Source organism: Rhinopithecus bieti, unplaced genomic scaffold, assembly GCF_001698545.2.
Source record: "Rhinopithecus bieti isolate Rb0 unplaced genomic scaffold, ASM169854v2 scaffold_12928, whole genome shotgun sequence".
Lineage (NCBI taxonomy): Eukaryota > Metazoa > Chordata > Mammalia > Primates > Cercopithecidae > Rhinopithecus > Rhinopithecus bieti.
The window spans coordinates 603018-624958 of NW_016807614.1; the positions used below are offsets into that span (position 1 = coordinate 603018).

The following is a 21941-nucleotide window of genomic DNA, read 5'->3' on the forward strand; positions in this document are numbered from 1 at the left end:
CTGTCCTCTGTTGCCCGAGCACAGGCAGGTGCGGCTGATCTGCAGCTTATTCTCGTAGGTTGGAAACTCTCCACCTAATGGCCAGCAAACATAAGGGATGTTTCTACGGCTGGGCTAAGCCAGACAAGTCGGGAAAGTCTAGAAGTATTTGTTAATGGGAGATGAGCTGTTTTAATACTATTTGAAAAATATTTTGACTTAATTGCCTTAGGCACATTAGTCAGCTGACATGCACTCTGGTTTCCTTTGCTTGACTTTAACAGTTGCCAAGAATTTCTCTTGTTACAAAAGAGAAAAGTAGGACTCTAAGTATGTTCTGTTCCATGGAAATTGAATCATAGACTCATAGAATTTATAGCCTTCTGGGAAATTCCTTGAAGACAATAGAGAAAGATTCCCTCAGTTTACAGCAGAACCCCAGGCTCAGGGAGGTGAAGTGGGGAGCTCCGTCACTGTCATTTGAGGGCCATTTGAGGCTGTGGTCCTCCGTGGAGCTCCTCTGTCTGCTGCCTCATGGCCTCATTTGGTCTGTATTTTCAATGACTGATTACTTAACTGAGCAATTGTCTGAATCCCAATCATCTCATCACTGTGCAATCCTTTCTTGGCATGATCCACAACAGAGGTAGAGTTGAGTGGGGAATGTTCCCCCTCAGGGCCTATAGGCAAGTGGTTCTCCTCAGGGAACCATGGGGTGGCCAGCCCAGCCGGCCAGGTCAGGACCATGCCTGTGCCAAGGAACCGGTATCTCTTAACCTTGCCAGTTTTAAACATGGCTCTGGGTTTCTTGCCTCTGTTCCTTTTCTTCTGCTCTGTCTTCCACTTAGAATGTACTCTCTACTTTGTCTTGGCGGGGCACTTTGTCAGGTCTCCATGGGCCAGCTCACACGGGGCCCCTGGGAAACCTTCCACCATGCCTTCTCTTATTTCTCCCATCAATTCCTATTTTCCTCAGTCCCGTTCTTTCCCCTACACACATGTGGCACACATACATGCACATATACACGTGCACACATGCATGCACACATCTTAAACCTGGTTTTTAAAAAATTATCTTCTTTGGGCCTCAGATGCCTTACCTATAAATAAAATTCTGATGTAAGATTACACTTGGCCAATTTACTGCCCTATATCAAGGTTAAGTCTGCTGATGCCTGTGTGAAAAGTAGTGTTTTTGGCTGGGGGAAATGGCTAATTTTTTTGAGTTCGCAAAGAGTTTTCTCAGTTTTTGAAGAATTAATCTGAAATACCTTCCTCACATGGAGAAGCTGAATGGCCAGTGATCAACCTCGATGGAAGCTAGGTTGTCTAATTTACTAATATGATTTGAAAGGAATAAATTCAATTGCTTTACAGTTTATTATAGCTAGAAAATACAGAGAAATGATTGTCCATATCAGTCAGTTTTTCCAAAGTTAAAATTTAGATCCTTGTATGGGAAACAGAGCAATATGTGTGTTATATACACTGTGGTCAGTGTTTTCTAAAAAGATTTCAAAGACAAATGTTTTATGCTGATGGAATGGGAAGGCTTCCTCAGGAAGCTATAAAACCCAGAATCCATAAAGAAAAAGATAGAGAGCTTCAACATCTCAAAATGTAAAACTTCGTATATTTAAAAAAAAGCAAAAACCCATACTATTAAAAGGCAAGTCAGAGATGGAAGGAAATATCTGGAACACACACAATGGACAAAGTATTAACTATCCTTGATAAAGAAGTGAATAACAAAAGTCCTTGGGCAAGAAATATGAATGACCAGTTAACAGAAGAAGAGAAGCAAATGAAGGAAAAGTATGAAGTGACTATCAAAGCATTGAGATGCCTTTTCCCTGCCCATTGAATGGGCAGAAATTTAAAATAATACTCATTCTTGACCAGAGTTCAAGACTGGTCATTCATTCTTGACTACAGGTGCCCACCACCATGCCCAGCCAACTTTTTGTATTTTTAGTAGAGCCGGGGTTTCACCGTGTTAGCCAGGATGGTCTCGATCTCTTGAGCTCCTGATCTGTCTGCCTCAGCCTTCCAAAGTACTGAGATTACAGATGTTAGTCACCGCACCCGGCCCATTATTATGTTTTATAAACCTCCACAGGCCTTGTATGGTTTTGCTGAACCTGGTTTTCAATGAGTTATTGTGAATTGAATTTGATTTTGTTATTTGAACCGTCTAGCAATCTATAAAGCAAATTTCTACTTTTGTTGGTGCTTTCAAACCCCCTTTTCCTCTGGGATGTGGCACCCTTTCCAGAGTGGGCTTTCTTCATGGCAGGTAAAAGGTCTATGCCGTGGTGGAAGAGAGTGGACATACTAGTTTCTTAGTTTAAACCCTGTGCTGTGTTGGTGGTGGTACAGGACCCTGCTGGGTTGGAAGAGATGGTGAGTAGGGGCCTGGGAACCTAACAACTAATTGCAAAGGATTTCGAAGTTTCTTGCCCGTACTGAAGATAGAGTCTTGTCTTTTTCTTTTCTTTAAATGAAACTAAGGCTAGAGCTAGTTCATTATCTACAATGTATTATTGATTTTTGTTTGTGAGGTGGAGTATTAACAGATTAGAATGGCTGCTGGCAATTCCCAGCTGCTTCATTGAATTTAAATGAATCAAGGGATAGCTATTAAGATATACTTGAGATTTGTAAGCTAAATCAGACCTTCCTGCCCTGGTTGGTTTTGACCAGATTCACTGTTTGCTCTGTGGCATCAAGGCAGAAAAATACAGAATCTTGTAGCCTTTTCCCTCCTTTTTACAAAACCAACTCCTATTAAAAAATGCACAGGAAAGAGGTATTAAGACATCCTCTGCAATAGAATGCAGCTTGCCTTTTTTCCTCTGCCAGGAGCTTTTGGATTGAAACTGTTGACTGACATAGCCCAAGCTAGCAGATGGTACTCATACATCAGATGTCCAAATGCAAGCTTGTTCAGAGGCAGCAAATGCCTAACAGGCTGAATTTTACAAAGACAAAGAGTGTTAATAATGACCTTGAAGGATTAGGAATGGTCTCGAGAAAGGAAGCACACTCCACACCAGGCTTGCCCCTTCAGATGCTGTGTTACCTGCCTTGGCCTCCTGGCCAACATGGTGAAACCCCATCTCTACTAAAAATAGAAAACATTAGCCAGGTGTTGTGGCAGGCGCTTGTAATCCCAGCTACTCTGGAGGCTGAGGCAGGAGAATTGCTTCAACCTGGGAACTGGAGGTTGCAGTGAGCTGAGATCGCGCCATTGCCCTCCAGCCTGGGCAATAAGAGTGAAACTCCATCTCAAAAAAAAAAAAAAAAAAAGATGCTGTGTTACCATGCTCACTGTATCTGGAGGCTAGTTCCATTTTTAATGAAATTTGCTTTCTTCTCTCCTTGCCTTACTCTGTCTCTCATTCCTTCCTCCAGTACTTCCTCTAATCTAGTATATGAATTAGAAGTAAATAATGTTAATGGCCACACTACTATTTGGCCTAGTGTGTTTGCTATGAACAAACAGGTGTTGTTGATAATTGAGTGGCCTGGAAGGAACCATCTTCTCTTTTTATGGCTCTGATTCTAAGACCCCAGGATTGAATTGTTTCAAGGACAGGTAGAGCTAGGAAGGGCAGTTATTAGTAGAAAATGAGACCAAAGGAAAAAAAAAAAAAAAAAAAAAAAGCCAGATTTGGTGAGGTTATTATTATCTTGGAAGTAATAAATGCTAATATTGTGTCTTGAAATGGCTCTTCATTTTTTTATTATACAGTCTGATTTATTGTCGATTGGTTTTCACGGCCTAATTAATGATGATGACCTTTTGGGTGACTAGAAAGCAAATCAACTTCATTGCTGTTTTGTATGCTCACTCTGACTCCACTGATACAGAGCGCAGTTGGCTCCCATTTGAGGCCTTTGTTTTGTATGAGTTCAAGTTAGAAGGCAGCTACTCATTTGTAAACTAGGTAGAACAGAATCCTACATAAATTCTGGAGAGAGAAGCCCTTATTAGAGGCTTTCTCAGTCTTAGTGGGAGAGATGACCTTCTTCATAGGGTTAGCAACCTTAAGGGAGGATTCTGGCAGAGTCCTTAGGAAGGACCCATCAGCAGAAGAGTTTGAGACATCCTGCTTTCTGGAAACATACCTGATCAAGGCTAAGGTTTAGAGAGCATTTGGCTCTAAATAGCCTCCCCACACCAGCCCCTCCTCCCCACCAAATGTATGTGAGCATAAATACATTTACATCTGTTATCTTAGAACTTAACCACACTGTAGTGTAAACTCTAAAGAACAATGTGAGGTTTTTGAATAGAATTGTTTTAGTTGGCATAAGTAGTTCAGAGTATTATTTCTTTGTAGTTTTGAAGAATGAAATCTTTTAAAATTTTATATTATTTATTTTAAAAAAAATAGTGATGGGTCTCCTGTGTTGACCAGGTTGGTCTCAAACTCCTAGCCTTAAGCAGTCCTCCCATCTTGACCTCAATTTTTGCCTTTTTTTTTTTTTTTTTTGAGTTGGAGTCTCGCTCTGTTGCCAGACTGGAGTGCAGTGGCGCAATCTCAGCTTACTGCAACCTATGACTCCCAGATTCAAGCGATCTCCTGCCTCAGCCTCCTGAGTAGCTGGGATTACAGGCCCCCACCACCACGCCCAGCTAATTTTTGTATTTTTAGTAGAGATGGGTTTCCCCAGGTTGGCCAGGATGGTCTCAATCTCTTGACCTCGTGATCTGCCCACCTCAGCCTCCCAAAGTGCTGGGATTACAGGCATGAGCCGCTGCACCTGGCCAGTTTTTGCTTTTTTAAATGTAACTAACCTGCACATATACTGGCCTTCAAATTTTATTTTTAATTATGGTAAAATGCATATAGCAAAATTTTACCATTTCAACCATTTTTAAGTTCAGTAGTGTTAAGTATATTCACATTGTTGTACAACCAATCTCCAGAACTTTTTCATCTTACACAACTGAAATTCTGTATCCATTAAACAACAGCTCCCCATTTCCTCCTCCGCCAGCCCGTGGTAATCTTCATTCCAGTTTCTGTTTCTATGAATTTGGCTACTTCAGATACCTCTTGTAAGTGGAATCATACAGTATTTGTCTTTATGTGACTAGTCAGCTTATTTCACTTAGCCTAATGTCCTCAAGGTTCATCCATGTAGTAGCATGTGACAGGATTTCCTTCCTTTTAAGGCGAATAATACTCCCTTGTGTTTGTCCATTCATCTGTCAGTGGACACTTGGGTGGCATCTACCTCTTGGCTATTGTCCAAAATGCCACGTGAACATGGGTGTGCAAATATCTTTTTGAGACACTGCTTTCAATTCTTTTGGATATATAACAAACAACTTGACACCTTTAAATATACCCAGAAGTGGGATTGGAGGATTATATGGTAGTTCTATTTTTAACTTTTTGAGAAACTTCCATACCAGTTGTACCATTTTACAGTCTTGTCAATAGTGCACAAATGCTCTAATTTCTGTACAACCTTGCCAACACTTCTTTTCTTCTTCTTTTTTAATTGTAGCCATCCTATTGGATGTGGGGTGATATCTCATTGTGGTTTTAATTGCATTTTCCTAATAACTAGTGATGTGGAGCATCTGTGCATGTGCATGTTGGCCATTTGTATGTCTTTTTGGAGAATTGTCTCTTCAAGTCCTTTGCCCATTTTTAAAAAAATGTAATTTAATTTTAAGTTCCAGGATACGTGTGCAGGACGTACCTATGTTAACAAACATAGATAAATGTGTGCCATGCTGGTTTGCTGCACCTATCAACCTAGGTGTTAACCCCCACATGCATTAGCTATTTATCCTGATGCTCTCCCTCTTCCCACCCCTGTCCCCTGCCCCTGCCCCTGACAGGCCCCAATGTGTGTTATTCCTTTCTCTGTGTCCATGTGTTCTCATTGTTCAGGTCCTACTTATAAGTAAGAGCATGCGGTGTTTTGTTTTCTGTTCCTGTGTTTGCTGAGGATAGTGGCTTCCAGCTCCATCCATGTCCCTGCAAAGGACATGATCTCATTTCCTTTGATGGCTGCATAGTATTCCATGGTGTACGTGTGCTGCATTTTTTTTAGTCCAGTCTATCATTGATGGGCATTTGGGTTGATTCTATGTCTTTGCTATTGTGAATAATGCTGCAGTGAACATTTGTGTGCATGTATCTTTATAAGAGAATGATTTATATTCCTTTGGGTATATACCTAGTAATGGCATTGCTGGGTCAACTGGTATTTCTGGTTCTAGGTCTTTGAGAAATTGCCACACTATCTTCCACAGTGGTTGAACTAATTTATATTCCCACCAACAGTGTATAAGTGTTCCTAGTTCTCCACAGTCTCACCAGCATCTGTTTTCTCTCGACTTTTTAGTAATTGCCATCTGACTGGTGTGAGATGGTATCTCATTGTGGTTTTGATTTGCATTTCTCTAATGATCAATGGTGTTTAGCTTTTTTTCATGTTTTTTGGCTGCATAAATGTCCTTTGAGAAGTGTCTGTTCATGTCCTTTGCCCATTTTTTAATGGGGTTTTTTTTCTTGTACATTTGTCTAAGTTCCTTGTAGATTCTGGATATTAGACCTTTGTCAGATGGATAGATTACAAAAATTTTCTCCCATTCTGTAGGTTGCCTGTTCACTCTGATGATAGTTTCTTTTGCTGTGCAGAAGCTCTTTAGTTTAATTAGATTCCATTTGTCAGTTTTTGTTTTTGTTGCAATTGCTTTTGATGTTTTCATCATGAAATCTTTGTCTGTGCCTATGTCATGAATGGTATTGCCTAGATTTTCTTCTAGGGTTTTTATAGTTTTGGGGTTTTCCATTTAAGTCTGTAATCCGTCTTGAGTTAGTTTTTGTATAAGGTGTCAAGTTGTTATTCGAGTTCTTTATAGTTTTTGGATATTAACCCCTTATCAGATAAATGATTTGCAGATATTTTCTTCCCCTCCATAGGCCACCCGCATTCCTTGGCTCATGCTCTTTCCTCTCATTATTTTGATGTCTGCTTCTGTTTCACATCGCCTTCTCTGAGTTTCTGCCTTCCTCTTATCTTTTAAGGGCACTTGTGATTACATTGGGCCCACCCAGGCAATCCAGGATAATCTTTCCATCTCAATCATATCTGTAAAATCTCTGTTGCCATGGAAAGTATCAGATTCACAGGTTTTAGGGACTAGGATGTGGACATCTCTGAGTGGGGGAGGGGAGGAGCATTACCTGCATACCACGTCCCTTATCTCCCCTGCCTGCCTTCACGGGAACTAGACTTATCTCTTTAGTGACTTAAGTCAATTTAGACTGTTCCTCATGTTTTCTTTTCCTTTCCAACCTTCCATCTGGTCCTATTGTTTCATTCTTTTCCTTCTCTTTCCATCTGCCTTTTCTTGCCAGCTCCACATCCACTCCTCTAGGTTAGGCATTTCTTACCTCATGCTTAGGCTGCCAGAATAGCCTTAAAACTGGTCTGCTTGCCTGTGATTCTCCCTATAGATATTTTATGTTATGTTATGTTATGTTATGTTATGTTATGTTACGTTATGTTAGAGACAGAGTCTCACTCTATTGCCCAGGCTGCAGTGCAGTGGCCCAATCTCAGTTTACCGCAACCTCCTTTTCCCGGTTTCAAGTGATTCTTGTGCCTCAGCCTCCTGAGTAGCTTGAATTACAGGCATGTGCCACCACGCCAAGCTAATTTTTGTATTTTTAGTAGAGATGAGGTTTTGCCATGTTGGCCAGGCTGGTCTCGAACTCCTGACCTCAGGAGATCCACCCACCTCAGCCTCCCAAAGTGCTGGGATTACAGGCGTGAGCCACCATGCCTGGCCTCCCTGTAGATATTTTAAACTCATCTTGATGCATACTTGTAAAAACAAGTCTATGCCTGATAATTCCATTATCCGAAGTCCTTATTTTTCTGTCATGTTCTATTTCTGCTGGTCCTTATTCTTGTTTCCTCACCTGCTTGGTTACCTTTGGTTATGTTCTTACCATTCTTTGTATTTGAGAAAATATTTCTAGGAATAACTTGAGGCTTCAGATGAAAGTGCTTTGCTTTTGTGGGGAGATAATTTCTTCTGCCAGGTCTCTGGAGATATTTCTGGTCGAAGACCACCTTGAAAGCTCATGGTTGAGATTCCCTGGTTCTTTCAGAGGAAGCAAACCTAGGCCTCCAGTCTAAGTGAGGCCTGGTTTGCTTCTGGTTCAGCTGTTACCAGGTAGTTGTAGTCCTTTGGAGTCCTGGCTCCTTGAGGAAGAGTCTCCAGTTGGTGTTCCACGCTGGCCAGCCCTGGATGTTGACTTCTGCTCAGGAGGCTGTTAAAGTGAAAGGCCGCCAGGTGTGGTGGCTCATGCCTGTAATCCCAGCACTTTGGGAGGCCAAGATGGGTGGATCACAAGGTCAGGAGTTCAAGACCAGCCTGGCCAATACGGTGAAACCCCATTTCTACTAAAAATACAAAAATTAGCCAGGTGTGGTGGCGGGCGCCTATAGTCCCAGCTACTTGGGAGCCAGAGGCAGGAGAATCACTTGAACCCGTGAGGCGGAGGTTGCAATGAGCCGAGATTGTGCCACTGCACTCCAGCCTGGGTGACAGAGCCAGAGTCTGTCTTTAAAAAGAAAAAAAAGTGAAAGTGTCCTTCGCCAGGCTGGGCTGTGCTTGAGGGCAAGGTGGCTTCTCTAGAGCTCATCCCTTGGGGTTCCTGTTTTCTTTAGTTTCTGCACTGTTACTCCTTGCTCAGTTCTTGAAGCTTCAAAGCCTCACAGACATCTTTTTTTTTTCCTTGAGACAGAGTTTTACTCTGTCACCCAAGCTGGGGTGCAGTGCCACAATCTCAGCTCACTGAAACCTCTGCTTCATGGGTTCAAGCAGTTCTTATGCCTCAGCCTCCCTAATAGCTAGAATTACAGGCGTGAGCCACCGTGCCCAGCCGTTCAGAAATTTTTTTTTCAATGTATTCATTGTTAGTTGTGTTCAGCAGAATTGTGGGCCTGATAATGGAGCCTGCCTTCCCAGACACCAGACTCCAGTCCTGTTTTTCCATGTTGCCTCCGCCGCTCTCATCCATTCTGGGACGGGACGTGATTAATTTTGCGTACCACTTTGATCATGTCAGACTTTTGCTTAAACACCTCTCCAGCAGGAAATGATACCTATGGGAGCCTGTCGACAACATGAGCTACAGCCCCCCTTCCCATCACAAGGCATGAGGGGTCAGTGTTAAAACCCAAGGGCTTTGTAGTCTGCTGGAACTATGGGAAAAAGAGACTGTTGAGAAGGAAGCTTTCTTTTTTGGCCTTTCAGTTCCTGAGGGCTGGAGAGAAGCTTGTCTCTTTTTTTGAGCCTGGGTATAATTGAGTTTCAGGAGTAGAGGGCAGGAGGCTAGCCATTTTATATGGTACCAGATTGTCAGATGGATAATGAGACCTTTCATTTCTCAATGCGACCAGTCACATGCTGCTGGTTGAGAACTGAGGTCTTAGCTTGTAAGCGAGCTGTCCATGACGGAGCACAGAGGGCAGGTACAAAGGCTGGGACAAAGCAGGAATAAAGAGCGTGTATGACATGTTTGAGAAGGCACCCTGCCGCAGCAGAAGAGCATCAGGCCTCAGTGTCAGGAAGCCCAAGTTGTCAGTGCTGTGCCTTTGGACAAACCATGTAGTCTTCCTGGGCTCAGTCAGGTCCTTCCTCTTGGCCTCGGCTGTCCTGCATGGCTGTGGCTGTGGGACGGTCGGCTCAGTTGGCCTTAGCAGCCAGCCATTGGGAGGACAGAGAGAAAAGGAAGCTTGGAGTGGTCCCCAGGAGGAGGCAGAGACACTGACCACTTGATAGGTTGTCTAGAGCCCAAACCACGGCCTCTGGTTCTAGTACACTCAATTACTCAGCAGTATGGGGCCTGGAAGCAGCCTTTGTTTATCTAGCCTGATCCCCTCATTTTGCAGATGAGCAAACAGAAGCCTGGACATTTTCTTGTATTTAAAGAGCAGTAGTAATGCTTTGACCTTGTGTGGCTTATTTTAGTAAAAATCTACAGAAGTGGAGCCAGGCTTTGGTCAGTGTGGGTTTAGGAGCATTTACTATGAACCTCTGAGGCCACTGTCTGAGTGAGCCCTGGAGGATAATAACAACAGTGAGCCAGAGCCTGCCCCCATCTGGCCACCTGACACCCAGCGCTCCCTGGGGCCCACCTTTGGCTCTGTCGGCCCAGTCTGATCAGAGGTCGCTTTACCTGGCCAGTCAGGGGGCCCAAATGTGTGGAGGATTAGGCAAGCAGGGCCCTGGTGACATCCACACAAAAAATAACTGCTTCCTGAGCAGGTGCCAGCTTTTTGTTCCCTGGGACCTGGCCTGACTGCTGAGACCGCAGGCTTCTGAACACACTGCTGTTTTCACCCTTTGGCGCTAGACTAGGCCTGACTTTGCCCTTGGATTCCCAGGTCTTCTTACCCTCAACTGCAGACGGGCCTCTCCACTCTTGCCCTGGTTCCTGAAGGACCAACTCACTCTGTTCAACCTCAAAATCATGCCCTTTGTACTTGGGCTTATGCCCGCAGTTACCTTCATTTACAGCCACTGCTGCGGGTGAAGCAGCCTCAGAACAGCAGCGCGTTATATACCATCCTTTTATGTTATGAAAGCAATTTAAATGAGTTTGTTTTTCAGCCCACCGAGAATTATCAAATACCAAACTTTCTTTTAAATTACCTCCATAATTTTCTTTTAAATTGCCCTTATAAAACTAGGTGATAGTTAAATGAAAACATATGTTGCTTCTGGTATTTTCTTCTTACTAAGCCTACAAACTCCTTAGCTTAAGATAACAGGGAAGGATTGTCCTGCACCCAAGACTGTGTTTTTCTGGCTGCTGCCAGTTCCTGGATTTAAATTGCTTTGTTGGTGGATAGAGTTCATTCCGTTTTCCTGGATTCAGGATAGGAAAGCCTGAGGGTCACAAATGAGCCTGGACAAAACTATGTATGAATGTTTCTATGAGTAACTTCTCTCAAATATTTGATACTGAAAATGTGTAGTTTCAGCTTGAGTCCATGTTGCACCTGGACCCTTGAATGTAATTCTTGTCATCCTTGGAATATTTCCTCCTTCTAGTGATCCAGGATCACTGTTTCCCAAACCCCCCCTATTCCCCTACCCGTTTTATGATTTCTTTTGTTGGTAGTATCTGTTGCCAGCATTTTGAACCTGAATATTTAGCAGAAGGCTTAAATTAGGAGCTTTTCAAATTAAAGAAATAAGGCACATAATGTTGATTGCAGTAGATTACTTGTAAGTGTGTTGTGTTGGGTTGGATACAGTCACCTGTAAACATAAACATGTAGGGTTTTAAATTTGGAAAGGACTGTAGATCTAGCTCCATTTTACAGACGAAGATACTGGGACATCGAGAGGCCCTGGCTTGTTGAACGTCCCACAGAGTCAGCTTAGAAAGACAAGTACTGGAGATCCTATGTCCTGGGTCCAAGCTGGATGCTCTTTCCACTGCCCCACGATGCCCCGCTTGTCTCAGTGGCCTCCCACTGCTGCCCACATCCACCCTGTGTCCTGGAAACAGGATAGAGCCAGGTGGCTGCACACACCATGCCCTTTGCCATCCTCATGCCCTTGTCCCTTCCCTCTGCCTAATCATGCTCATCCCACTACAACTCACCCATCAGTTCCAAAGACCTGTTGGGTGTCCCACCTCCCACACAGGTGTCATCCTCCTCAGAACTCCTGAAGTGTGCCCTGTGTCTTGGCTCTTTTTACGTGTCTCTGTCCAGGTGTGGTCTTAATTTTTATGTAATTAGGGCTCGTGCCCAGTAAATGGGCCATAAATGAATAAAGAGAGTTGGAATGTACCATGTCACAAGGTGGGCATGGCATCTCATTTTGCTGCCCAGCTTTTCAGGTGTCTGACTTTGTTCCAGCTAAGCTCCAGAAAGGCCAATCAGCTATTAAGCTCCAGAAGGGCAGAAAGCATAGCTTCCATGTCTCTCACCAGGGTCCTTGGTAGAGTTCTTGGTTGGTGGTGGGTTACAGCAGTGATACTTCATTTTCCTGACACGGGAATCTTGCATTCAGTTTAAAATATGTTTGCTTTATCCTGAAGCCTCAGAATGTGGCCATGTCTTCATGGCTGCCTAAATACTCTGGTCTTATGGTACCTACCATTTGAGGAGGCCAACAGGTCATGGCAATTAGTTTACAGATTTCCACATTTGGATACTTTGCTACTTATTTGCCATAGCAGGAAGTTGGGAGATGCAAGCCAAATAATTGTTAGGATTGCTGTGAAAATTGCAGTGAAAGCAATACCCCTCCTGGGTTAGCTTGTTACTGCTAGAAGACCCCTAGTGAAATTTTTCTTCCAAGATCCTCAAACTCAACAGGATGCTACATTTTATCCTATTGGACTTCTGAAGCAATGCTGGTAACATCATATTGTTCAGGTATTTCAAGGCTTAAGATAGAGAATTGTTGGTAAAAATTAACCAGTTAAAAGGGAGGAAACGATTACTCAGGTATTGTGAAGTAAGACAGATTGTATGGCATTTATAACATTGGTTATGTAGTTTGCTCGTAAAAGAGTGCCTAACTGGAATTTAGTGAAAATTAAACCATTAAACCCATTGAAGTGAAAACCGGTGGACATCTGCCAAGTAAAAGCATAATCACCACTTAAACAGCTTCATCTGGGCTCCTATCTACACATGACAGTGTCTCCTGTGGAGAAACTGCTCTCTGACTTCTGGCTTTCTCACTGTTTTCACAGAGCCTGAGCCCTTGTGAAGCCGGCAATGACAAGTCTGAATGGTCGCCATGCCGAGAAAACCACTGACATGCCAAAACCATCAGCCCCTAAAGTGCACGTGCAGAGGTCCGTGTCCCGAGATACCATCGCCATTCACTTCTCGGCATCCGGCGAGGAGGAGGAGGAAGAGGAGGAGGAGTTCAGGGAGTGGTTTGAGGAGGGGCTGGATGACCAAAGCATTGTAACAGGGCTGGAAGCCAAGGAAGACCTCTATCTTGAACCCCAGGTTGGCCATGACCCCGCCGGCCCTGCTGCCTCGCCTGTTCTGGCAGATGGACTGTCTGTGTCCCAGGCCCCTGCCATTTTGCCCATCTCCAAGAACACTGTAAAGCTGTTGGAGTCCCCTCTTCCAGCAGCACAAGTATTAAGTACAGTGCCATTGGCTCTGTCCCCAGGGTCGTCTTTGTTGGGACCCTTAGCTAGCTCTCCCAGTGTGTCATCCCTTTCTGAGCAGAAAACCAGTTCCTCCTCCCCATTGTCCTCTCCTTCTAAGTCTCCCATCCTCTCATCCAGTGCCTCAACCTCCACCCTTTCCAGTGCAAAACCCTTCATGAGCCTTGTGAAGTCCCTGTCGACCGAGGTGGAGCCAAAAGAATCCCCACACCCCCCAAGGCACAGGCACTTGATGAAGACATTAGTCAAGTCTCTGTCCACGGACACTTCCCGGCAGGAGTCGGATACAGTGTCCTATAAGCCACCTGATTCCAAACTAAACTTACACCTGTTCAAGCAGTTCACACAGCCCCGAAACACAGGTGGAGATTCCAAAACTGCACCTTCTTCCCCACTGACTTCTCCCTCTGATACTCGTTCCTTTTTTAAAGTGCCCGAAATGGAGGCTAAAATTGAAGATACTAAACGACGCCTTTCAGAAGTCATCTATGAGCCTTTTCAGCTCCTTAGTAAAATTATAGGGGAAGAAAGTGGCAGCCATAGGCCCAAAGCCTTATCTTCAAGTGCTTCAGAACTCTCCAATCTGTCCAGCTTGAACGGGCACTTGGAAAGCAATAACAACTACAGCATCAAGGAGGAGGAGTGTGATTCTGAGGGGGATGGCTACGGAAGTGATTCCAACATCCCCAAAAGTGACCACCCAAAGTCCACTGATGAGCCCGCAAGAGAGATGGAACTGAAAAGTTCCCAGGGAAGCAGTCTGAAGGATTTAGGCCTGAAGACAAGTTCTCTAGTTCTGGAGAAATGTTCTTTGTCTGCCTTAGTGAGCAAAGAAGATGAAGAGTTTTGTGAACTGTACACTGAGGACTTCGATTTGGAAATGGAGGGGGAGAGTAAAGTTGATAAGCCCCCAGATGTTCCTCTCAAGCCAGAGGTGCTTGCGGAAGATGGTGTGGTCCTTGACAGCGAGGACGAGGTGGACTCAGCTGTGCAGCACCCGGAATTGCCAGTGAAGACGTTGGGCTTCTTTATAATGTGTGTCTATGTGTACCTCATCCTCCCTCTCCCCGACTATGTGAGTGGACTCTTTCTGGGAATTGGCCTTGGATTCATGACTGCGGTTTGCGTGATTTGGTTTTTTACACCACCAAGTGCTCATAAATATCACAAGTTACATAAAAATCTGCGACACTGGAACACAAGATCTCTGGATATCAAAGAACCTGAAATACTGAAGGTAAGCGCCTCCCCGGGAGCTGGCTAGTACACACACTTCTCACATACAGCTGTATTTTAGATCTGACTTGTTTTTTGGTTAGCTGTTAAAGATTTTTGTACAAGCCATGCTTTTTAAGACCTGGGGGCCACTTCAGTCTCCAGGCACCCAACCGACTGATCTGGTAAACCTCATTCTAACCCAAGCTTTGCAGATTCACAGAGTAGTTGCTGAAAGATCTCTGTGACTCTGGAGAGTAGTGTTTACATCAGTTCCTGTTCTGGTCTGTCTCTAAACTTGCTTGGAATGTGCTACTTGCTGAGCATTTGTAATGGCTGAATCTGTTAGGGTTCACTATTCTTGAGACCTTGAAGAAGGGTTAAATACTCTGAATTGCAAGAGGAGGGAAGGAAGAAGAGAAGGCAAATTAATGTCAGCTGTCGGCCCTTGCTAGCGCTCCTTCCTCTGCACAGTGGGGAATGGGATGGAGAAAGAGATGTCTCCTTTCACTGCATATCAGATGTCAGGCTTTTGGACCTCCTAAGGGGTACCTGGGACAATTCATTGGAAAGCAGGAAGAAAGTGTGAAAACGTTCATCTAGTTGTCTAATCTATCAATTGAGACGGAGTCTCACTATGTTGCCCAGGCTGGTCTCAAACTTCTGGGCTCAAGTGATCCTCCTGCTTCAGCCCTCCAAAGTGCTGGGATTACAGGTATGAGCCACTGCGTCCAGCCTAGAACTTCTATTTATTATTATTATTTTGCATATTAAAATTTCTGGTTATGTGTATACACACTATAAAAGTACACAATTAGAGCTTATATAGTTTGTAAGTTACATGCACGCACACATTTATGTACAGTATCCAAGGGGGCATTGGTTTCAGGACCCTCCAAGGATACCAAACTCCATGAATGTATAAGTCCCTTATATAAAATGGCATAGTATTTATATTAATATATAACCTATGTTCATTCTCCTGTATACTTTTAAATCATCTCTGGATTACTTATAATACCTAATATAATGTGAATGGTTATTATACTGTATTTTAAAATTTGTATCTTTTTTACTGTTGGATTATTATTTTATTTTATTTTATTTTTTTGTTTCATTTTCAATCCAAGGTTGATTGAATCCATGGATACAGAGGGCTGACTGTATATGTTTTTAGAGATAAGGTAGAGAGCCAGAAAAGTTTAGAGATCACTGCTTTATAACAGTTATCTAATTCAGCTTCACAACCATCTAGGGGTTTGATGCTTGCAATTTTACACATGAGGAGATTCAGGCTCTGAGAGAGGTGGTCATTGTCCAAGGTTTCTTGGTACTTAATAAGTAATAGAGGCCGGGCGCGGTGGCTCACGCCTATAATTCCAGCACTTTTGGAGGCTGAGGCAGGCGGATCACTTGAGGTCAGGAGTTCAAGACCAGCCTGGCCATCATGGTGAAGCCATGTCTCTACTAAAAATACAAAAATTAGCTGGGCTTGGTGGCATGCACCTGTAATCCCAACTACTTGGGAGGCTGAGGCAGGAGAATTGCTTGAGCCTGGGGCTGAGGCTGCAGTGAGCTGAGATTTCGCCACTGCACTCCAGCCTGGGTGACAGAGTGAGACTCTGTCTCAAAAATAATAATAATAATAATAACAATAATAATAAAAGTAATAGAGGTAGGATTTGGAGACTTCGTGTGTGCTCTTCCTGCTTTTCCCATGACACCTCTGCGGAAAGTTCATGCCTAGACCTGCCTAGAGAATCCCTTGTGTTATAGGAGATGTATGAAAAGGAGAACTTGGTTTCCCCGGAGCAATTTTGAACTTTAATTATTGGTTTTAATCTTTAGCTTTTCAAGTTCAAAGCTTGTTTGGCTTCTTGGTTAAATTAAAGGTATTATTCTCCCATCTATTTAAGTGAGAATGCTCTAAAAATGGCAGCATGATGTCTCTTTATTGGGGGAAAAAAAAAGCCAGGGGTTGGGGAGAACTCTTTTAGGATCCAAAATAATATTTGTTTTTAAATTTCATTGACTTTTTTCCTTGTTCAAAGAAAATACATGGTTAATGTTTTAAAAACACAGGAAACCCAAAGAAAAAAATAGATAGTTTTGATCACACTAGTGGAAGGGAATTACAGTTAATGATTTGGTATATATCCTAGTTTTTTGGGTTTTAAAAATTTCTGCATATATGAAGATATACACCACATACATGCATACTCACCCACTCTTTTTGTTTTGATTTAATAGGATCATATATTTTGCAGTCTGACCTTTTTTCTTTCTTTCACATGGCAATATGTTATGACACTTTCTTCTTTGAGAGAAGCTGATGTTGAGTCTTGTGGATGTGACACCCTTAAGCTTAGCAATAATAAATGAAGTGGAGCAAAAATGACTCATGCGTGGTTACTAAGCTTTTTTTGATAGGGTGGTGCTGTGACTACCTGAAGTACATGCTCTCCGAGTTAGTGCTAACTTTAGTAAGGAAAAATTGCACTTATACTAACTCCAGTACCTAATGACTGACTGTGGCATTCAGTTTAAACTGGTTTGAGCACTGACTTGTCTTAGGAAGACTTTAATTTTAATCCAGTCAATCTTTAGTGTTTTTTTCCTACCCTCCTCTCACATGTAAATTCTTTAGTGTCAGTCCAATCACTGCAATATATCAAGAGTTTACTAACTACACAGGGTGCTGATGGAATGGGATTTTAATGTTACGGCACGGCCTGGTTGCTTTGATCCAATCACTGGAAGAATAAAGGCAACACTGTGATACTGAGTACTGCAATGGGCTAAGTGTTGGGTGTATTATCTTATTCAATCCTCATCACAGCCCTATTCAGTTAGCGTACGTATATGTGCTCATGCAGATGGAGGCCCATGGAAGTTAAGTTACTGCCCAAGGTCACACAGCTAGTGAGTGGTGGAGCCATGTAGGACAGTGTTTTCTTTTAAGGAAGGTGTTTTGCCCACAGTGGCTGGGGTAAATGTATTTGCATTTTCCTTGTAGAGAACAAGTACTTTAATGCTTTCGTAGACTGACACCCCTAATCCAAGCAAATTGTCGTAGACTGAGCATTTATTCTTCCTGATTGCTGTTTGGACAACTCTGATCACTTTGGTAATTCTTTTTTCATTCTTAGCCTTAACTTGTTTAGAATGGTTTCATTACTAAAGAGGGAAAGTATATTTTAGCCTGAAGTCTTGTTGGATACGCAGTGTTGTTTTTAGAAACTGGGCTGAATGCGTTCTCTATTTAGAAAAGGGACACTACTCTGAATTAGAAGGGTGTGCTGTCTGTTACAAGCTAATTTCAAATGCAAATGTTCTTCGGACTTAGTTAATTTTACTGAATGGGAGAATATACTCTTGGGAACCATTTTTAAACTATGGCACTTTAAAATATTTAGCAGCATTGACATTAACTTTAGGACCCAAGTTGATTGTTACCTGTCTTCCCTAGTATGCCATAAGCTTCATGAATGCATAGGCCGTGTCTATCTTGTTCATCTTGTATCCTCAGCATCTGCCATGTATTAGGTATGTGATAGGTAATTGTTGGCTGAATGAATGGGTAGATGAATGAAGGAGTGAGACTTTATCAGAAAATTTAAGCAGTGAATTGGTTTTGACCCTGTCATCTCCTGGTGACATTGCTTTTTAAAATAAATTCCTGGCTGGGCACAGTGGCCCACACCTGTAATCCCAGAGCTTTGGGAGGCTGAGGCAGAAGGATCACCGGAAACCAGGAGTTTGAGACCAGCCTGGGCAATATAGCAAGATCCCATCTCTACAAAAAATTTAAAATAATTAGTCAGGTATGGTGGTGCATGCATGTGGTCCCAGCTACTCAGGAGGCTGAGGTGGGAGGATCACTTGAGTCCAGGAGTTTGAAGTTGCAGTGAGCCATGATATCACCACTGTACTCCAGCCTGGGTGACAGAATGAGACTCTGTCTCTAAAAAAATAAAATAAATCCTTGATACTTGCTTTAAAAAAAAGTTAGGGTTTGATAGGAGTGTGATCTTTTAAGAAAATGAAAATAATGACTAAAAAGTAAAGCTTTTGACTGGGCGTGGTGGCTCATCCCTATAATCCCAGCACTTTGGAAGGCCAAGGCAGGCGGATTGCTTGAAGCCGGGAGTTCAAGACCAGCCTGGGCAACGTAGTGGGACTACCATCTCTATAAAAGTTTTGTTTAAAAAGCCAGGTGTAGTGGTGCAGCCTGCAGTCCCAGCCACTTGAGAGGCTGAGGCAGGAAGATCGCTTGATCTCAGGGGGTCAAGGCTGCATTGAGATGTGATCACGCCACTATACCCCAGCCTGGGCAATAGAGTGTGACCCTGTCTCAAAAAAAAAAAAAAAAAAAGCCAGTAAAGCTTTTCCTAGGCTTTTTTTCTGAAAATGGACAAGCCAAGACAGTCCATCTTTAACAGGATTTGAAGCTTGACATTTGTTGCTTAGAAATCGACTGGTGACAAGTCTGCTCTCCTGTCACCAGTGCTCACGCAGTGCTGCCCACCTGAATGCAAAGGGAGTAGTAGAAAGGCAAATCCTGGCCAGGCGCGGTGGCTCACACCTGTAATCCCTGCACTTTGGGAGGCCGAGGCGGGCGGATTACGAGGTCAAGAGATCGAGACCATCCTGGCTAACACAGTGAAACCCTGTCTCCACTAAAAATAGAAAAATTTAGCCGGGCATGGTGGCGGGTGCCTGTAGTCCCAGCTACTCGCTGAGACAGGAGAATGGCATGAACTCAGGAGGCAGAGCTTGCAGTGAGCTGTGATCGCGCCACTGCCCTCCAGCCTGGGCTATAGAGTGAGATTCCGTCTCCAAAAAAAAAAGGCAAACACTAAGTGGAGGATTGGAGAAATGGGCAGTGATGAGTTCTAGATTTCCACTCTGCCTCCAGGTTGATGGCTTTAAAGTGATGCAGGAGATAGGCCTTGGTTTCTTTATGAAACAGGCCTGTGAACCTGTTTCTAGGGCAAGCCAAAAGAGCCACTTCTTTAAAATAGTTTGATTTCAGGGGATAAGTGAGCTGGTTTGAATTATTTTGTGTACATCTGATCCAATTTAGTTGGTGTTTACAGAGGATGATGCAGTTCTTGAGGGAAGGTATGGAAGCCTTTTTAAAAAGCGCACTAAGGCCGGGTGCAGTGGCTCACGCCTGTAATCCCAGCACTTTGGGAGGCCGAGACGGGCGGATCACGAGATCAGGAGATCGAGAGCATCCTGGCTAACACGGTGAAACCCCGTCTCTACTAAAAATACAAAAAGTTAGCCGGGCGTGGTGGTGGGCGCCTGTAGTCCCAGCTACTTGGGAGGCTGAGGCAGGAGAGTGGTGTGATCCCGGGAGGCGGAACTTGCAGTGAGCCGAGATCGTGCCACTGCACTCCAGTCTGGGCAACAGAGCGAGACTCCGTCTCAAAAACGAAAACAAAAAACAGAAAAAAAAAACAACAGAAGAAAAGGCTCACCAATATGGGAGACTATAATACCTTCCTGCGATCAAGATCTCTAAGACAGGCCCAGCCCAGGACCGAGATCCCATATACTTTGTGCCCTAAGTGGACTCCATGTATGAGCCGTGAACCAGTCAGGCCGGGAACTGGGTGCTCAGGGACTGTTTTAGGAGACCATGTGGTTTTGAACCTCTGAGCCATGTAAGTTCTCACTGATGGGTCCAGGAACTGCTTGCAGCCAGACTGGACTGAGAGTCTTGCTGCTTTACTGGTTCCATGAACAGTTCAAGGAGCATTGCAGTTTTTCTTCTGTGTAACTTCACATGATGAGGAAAGACTGGAGAAAAGGAAAGCTTTTGTGTACTTTTTCAGGGCAATTTTTTATTCTGTCCTCACTGCAGACATATGTATTTATATATGATGCTGCAGCAGTGATGCATTTATGGGATGATAAACCAAAAAGACCAATTTGCAGCCAAGTAGTAGCTAATCTCAAAGACTGTTGTGTTGTTGTCTAGGCCCTATGGTACTCCACCGTCTCCCCCTCTGAACCCAGCTGATCAGCAGCTGTACTGTCTGGAATATAAGTAAAAAAGAGGCTGGGTATAGTGGCTCACACCTGTAATCCCAGCACTTTAGGAGGCCGAGGTGGGTGGATCACCTGAGGTCAGGAGTTCAAGACCAGCCTGGCCAACATGGTGGAACCCCCCCATCTGTACTAAAAATACAAAATTAGCTGAGCGTGGTGGCGGGCGCCTGTAATCCTAGCTACTTGGGAGGCTGAGGCAGGAGAATTGCTTGAACCTGGAAGGTGGAGGTTGCAGTGAGCTGAGATCGCACCACTACACTCTTATTGCCTGGGCAACAAGAGCGAAACTCCATCTGAAAAAAAAAAAAAAAAAGTAAGACCTCTATGTGGCCAAAGAGCTGTCACAAAGTCCACAGAAGAACTCTTAGGACCTCTTCCAAAGCTGTTCTTAATATGTTGGAGTTCATAGCTGATGAGATGATGAGAAGCAGCAAATAGGAGAAAGGTTGCCACAGGCATTCGACAGGAAGTGGCATGTGAATGCGTGAAACCAAAGGCCAATACCAAAATGTGAGAAGAAGCTCACAGGACTTAGAGCATGGTGGGCTGGGCAAGTTAACTCAAGGTAGAGAGCCTCATGTGTGCCACAGACCAAGAGCATCCCTGTAGTGACACCCCCTGTGTGGTAGCCTTCTGGAATTCTTATGTTGGGTGACTGGCTAGATGCCCTAAGCTGGGGACCTTGGGAAAGGGTGGGTTTGAGCATGGGGAAAATGAGGCATTTAGAGTCAGCATACTACACTTGGCATGTTTGCTTAGCCAAATCGGATGGTCCCTTGGCCAGGATTATTTTTAATTCAGAGCCATTCCTGCTGCACACTAACTTTGTACATGTTTTTAATGAAAAGCTTCCTGAAGATTTCATAAAGGTCTTGGATTTATGTTTGAGTATATGGCTCAGATGCAATTTTGAATTATATTCTTGAGCAAATTCTTTATCTCAGATTTATAAACCAGCAGCAGCATATTGGTTTCCAGAGTGATAATCCGTCTCTTTTTTAAAGATACGGACTGCAAGTTTGACTAAAATTATATTTAGGCCATTGCAGAAACTAATAGAAATGAATTTTGGAGAACATTTTTTTCTTTAGGTTGTGTCACATGTAGATATTTAATAAGAGGGATAGTTTTTAAAAATAATTAGGTTCCCTGAATGTAGGCTTTGGTTTTGATATATAAAAGAATAACTTTGGGGGGAGGACATGATCAATTTTGCGAAGAAATTCCAGTTTGTAAATTTAATCTCAATTTCATGAAATTCTTTCAAGAAATTAGAGTAAGCAAGTCTTTAGGCGAAAACGGCCAGTACGTGCAGCCCAAAGAGCCTTGGATTGCTTTTTGTGTTGGTCTCTCATAACCCTCGGTAGAATAAGGACAAGAAATGTGAGTGCATTTCTTTCTACATTATACTTTACTGAAAATATCCTGCCCTTATAATGAGTTACCTGAGTTTTTATGTATGGTTTTTTTTTTTTTTTTTTTTTTTTT

General features: G+C 43.4%; 1 protein-coding gene across 1 annotated transcript in view; it reads left to right on the forward strand.

Annotated features, from left to right (window-relative positions):
* The first annotated feature begins 382 nt into the window (after positions 1 to 382).
* Positions 383 to 21941, forward strand: part of TEX2 (testis expressed 2) — an 85571-nt gene continuing 64012 nt past the window's right edge. The window contains 2 exon segments of the mRNA XM_017882859.1: positions 383 to 526; positions 12747 to 14415. Of these exon segments, the coding sequence (XP_017738348.1) occupies positions 12772 to 14415 (1644 nt within the window). The 5' untranslated portion in view covers positions 383 to 526; positions 12747 to 12771.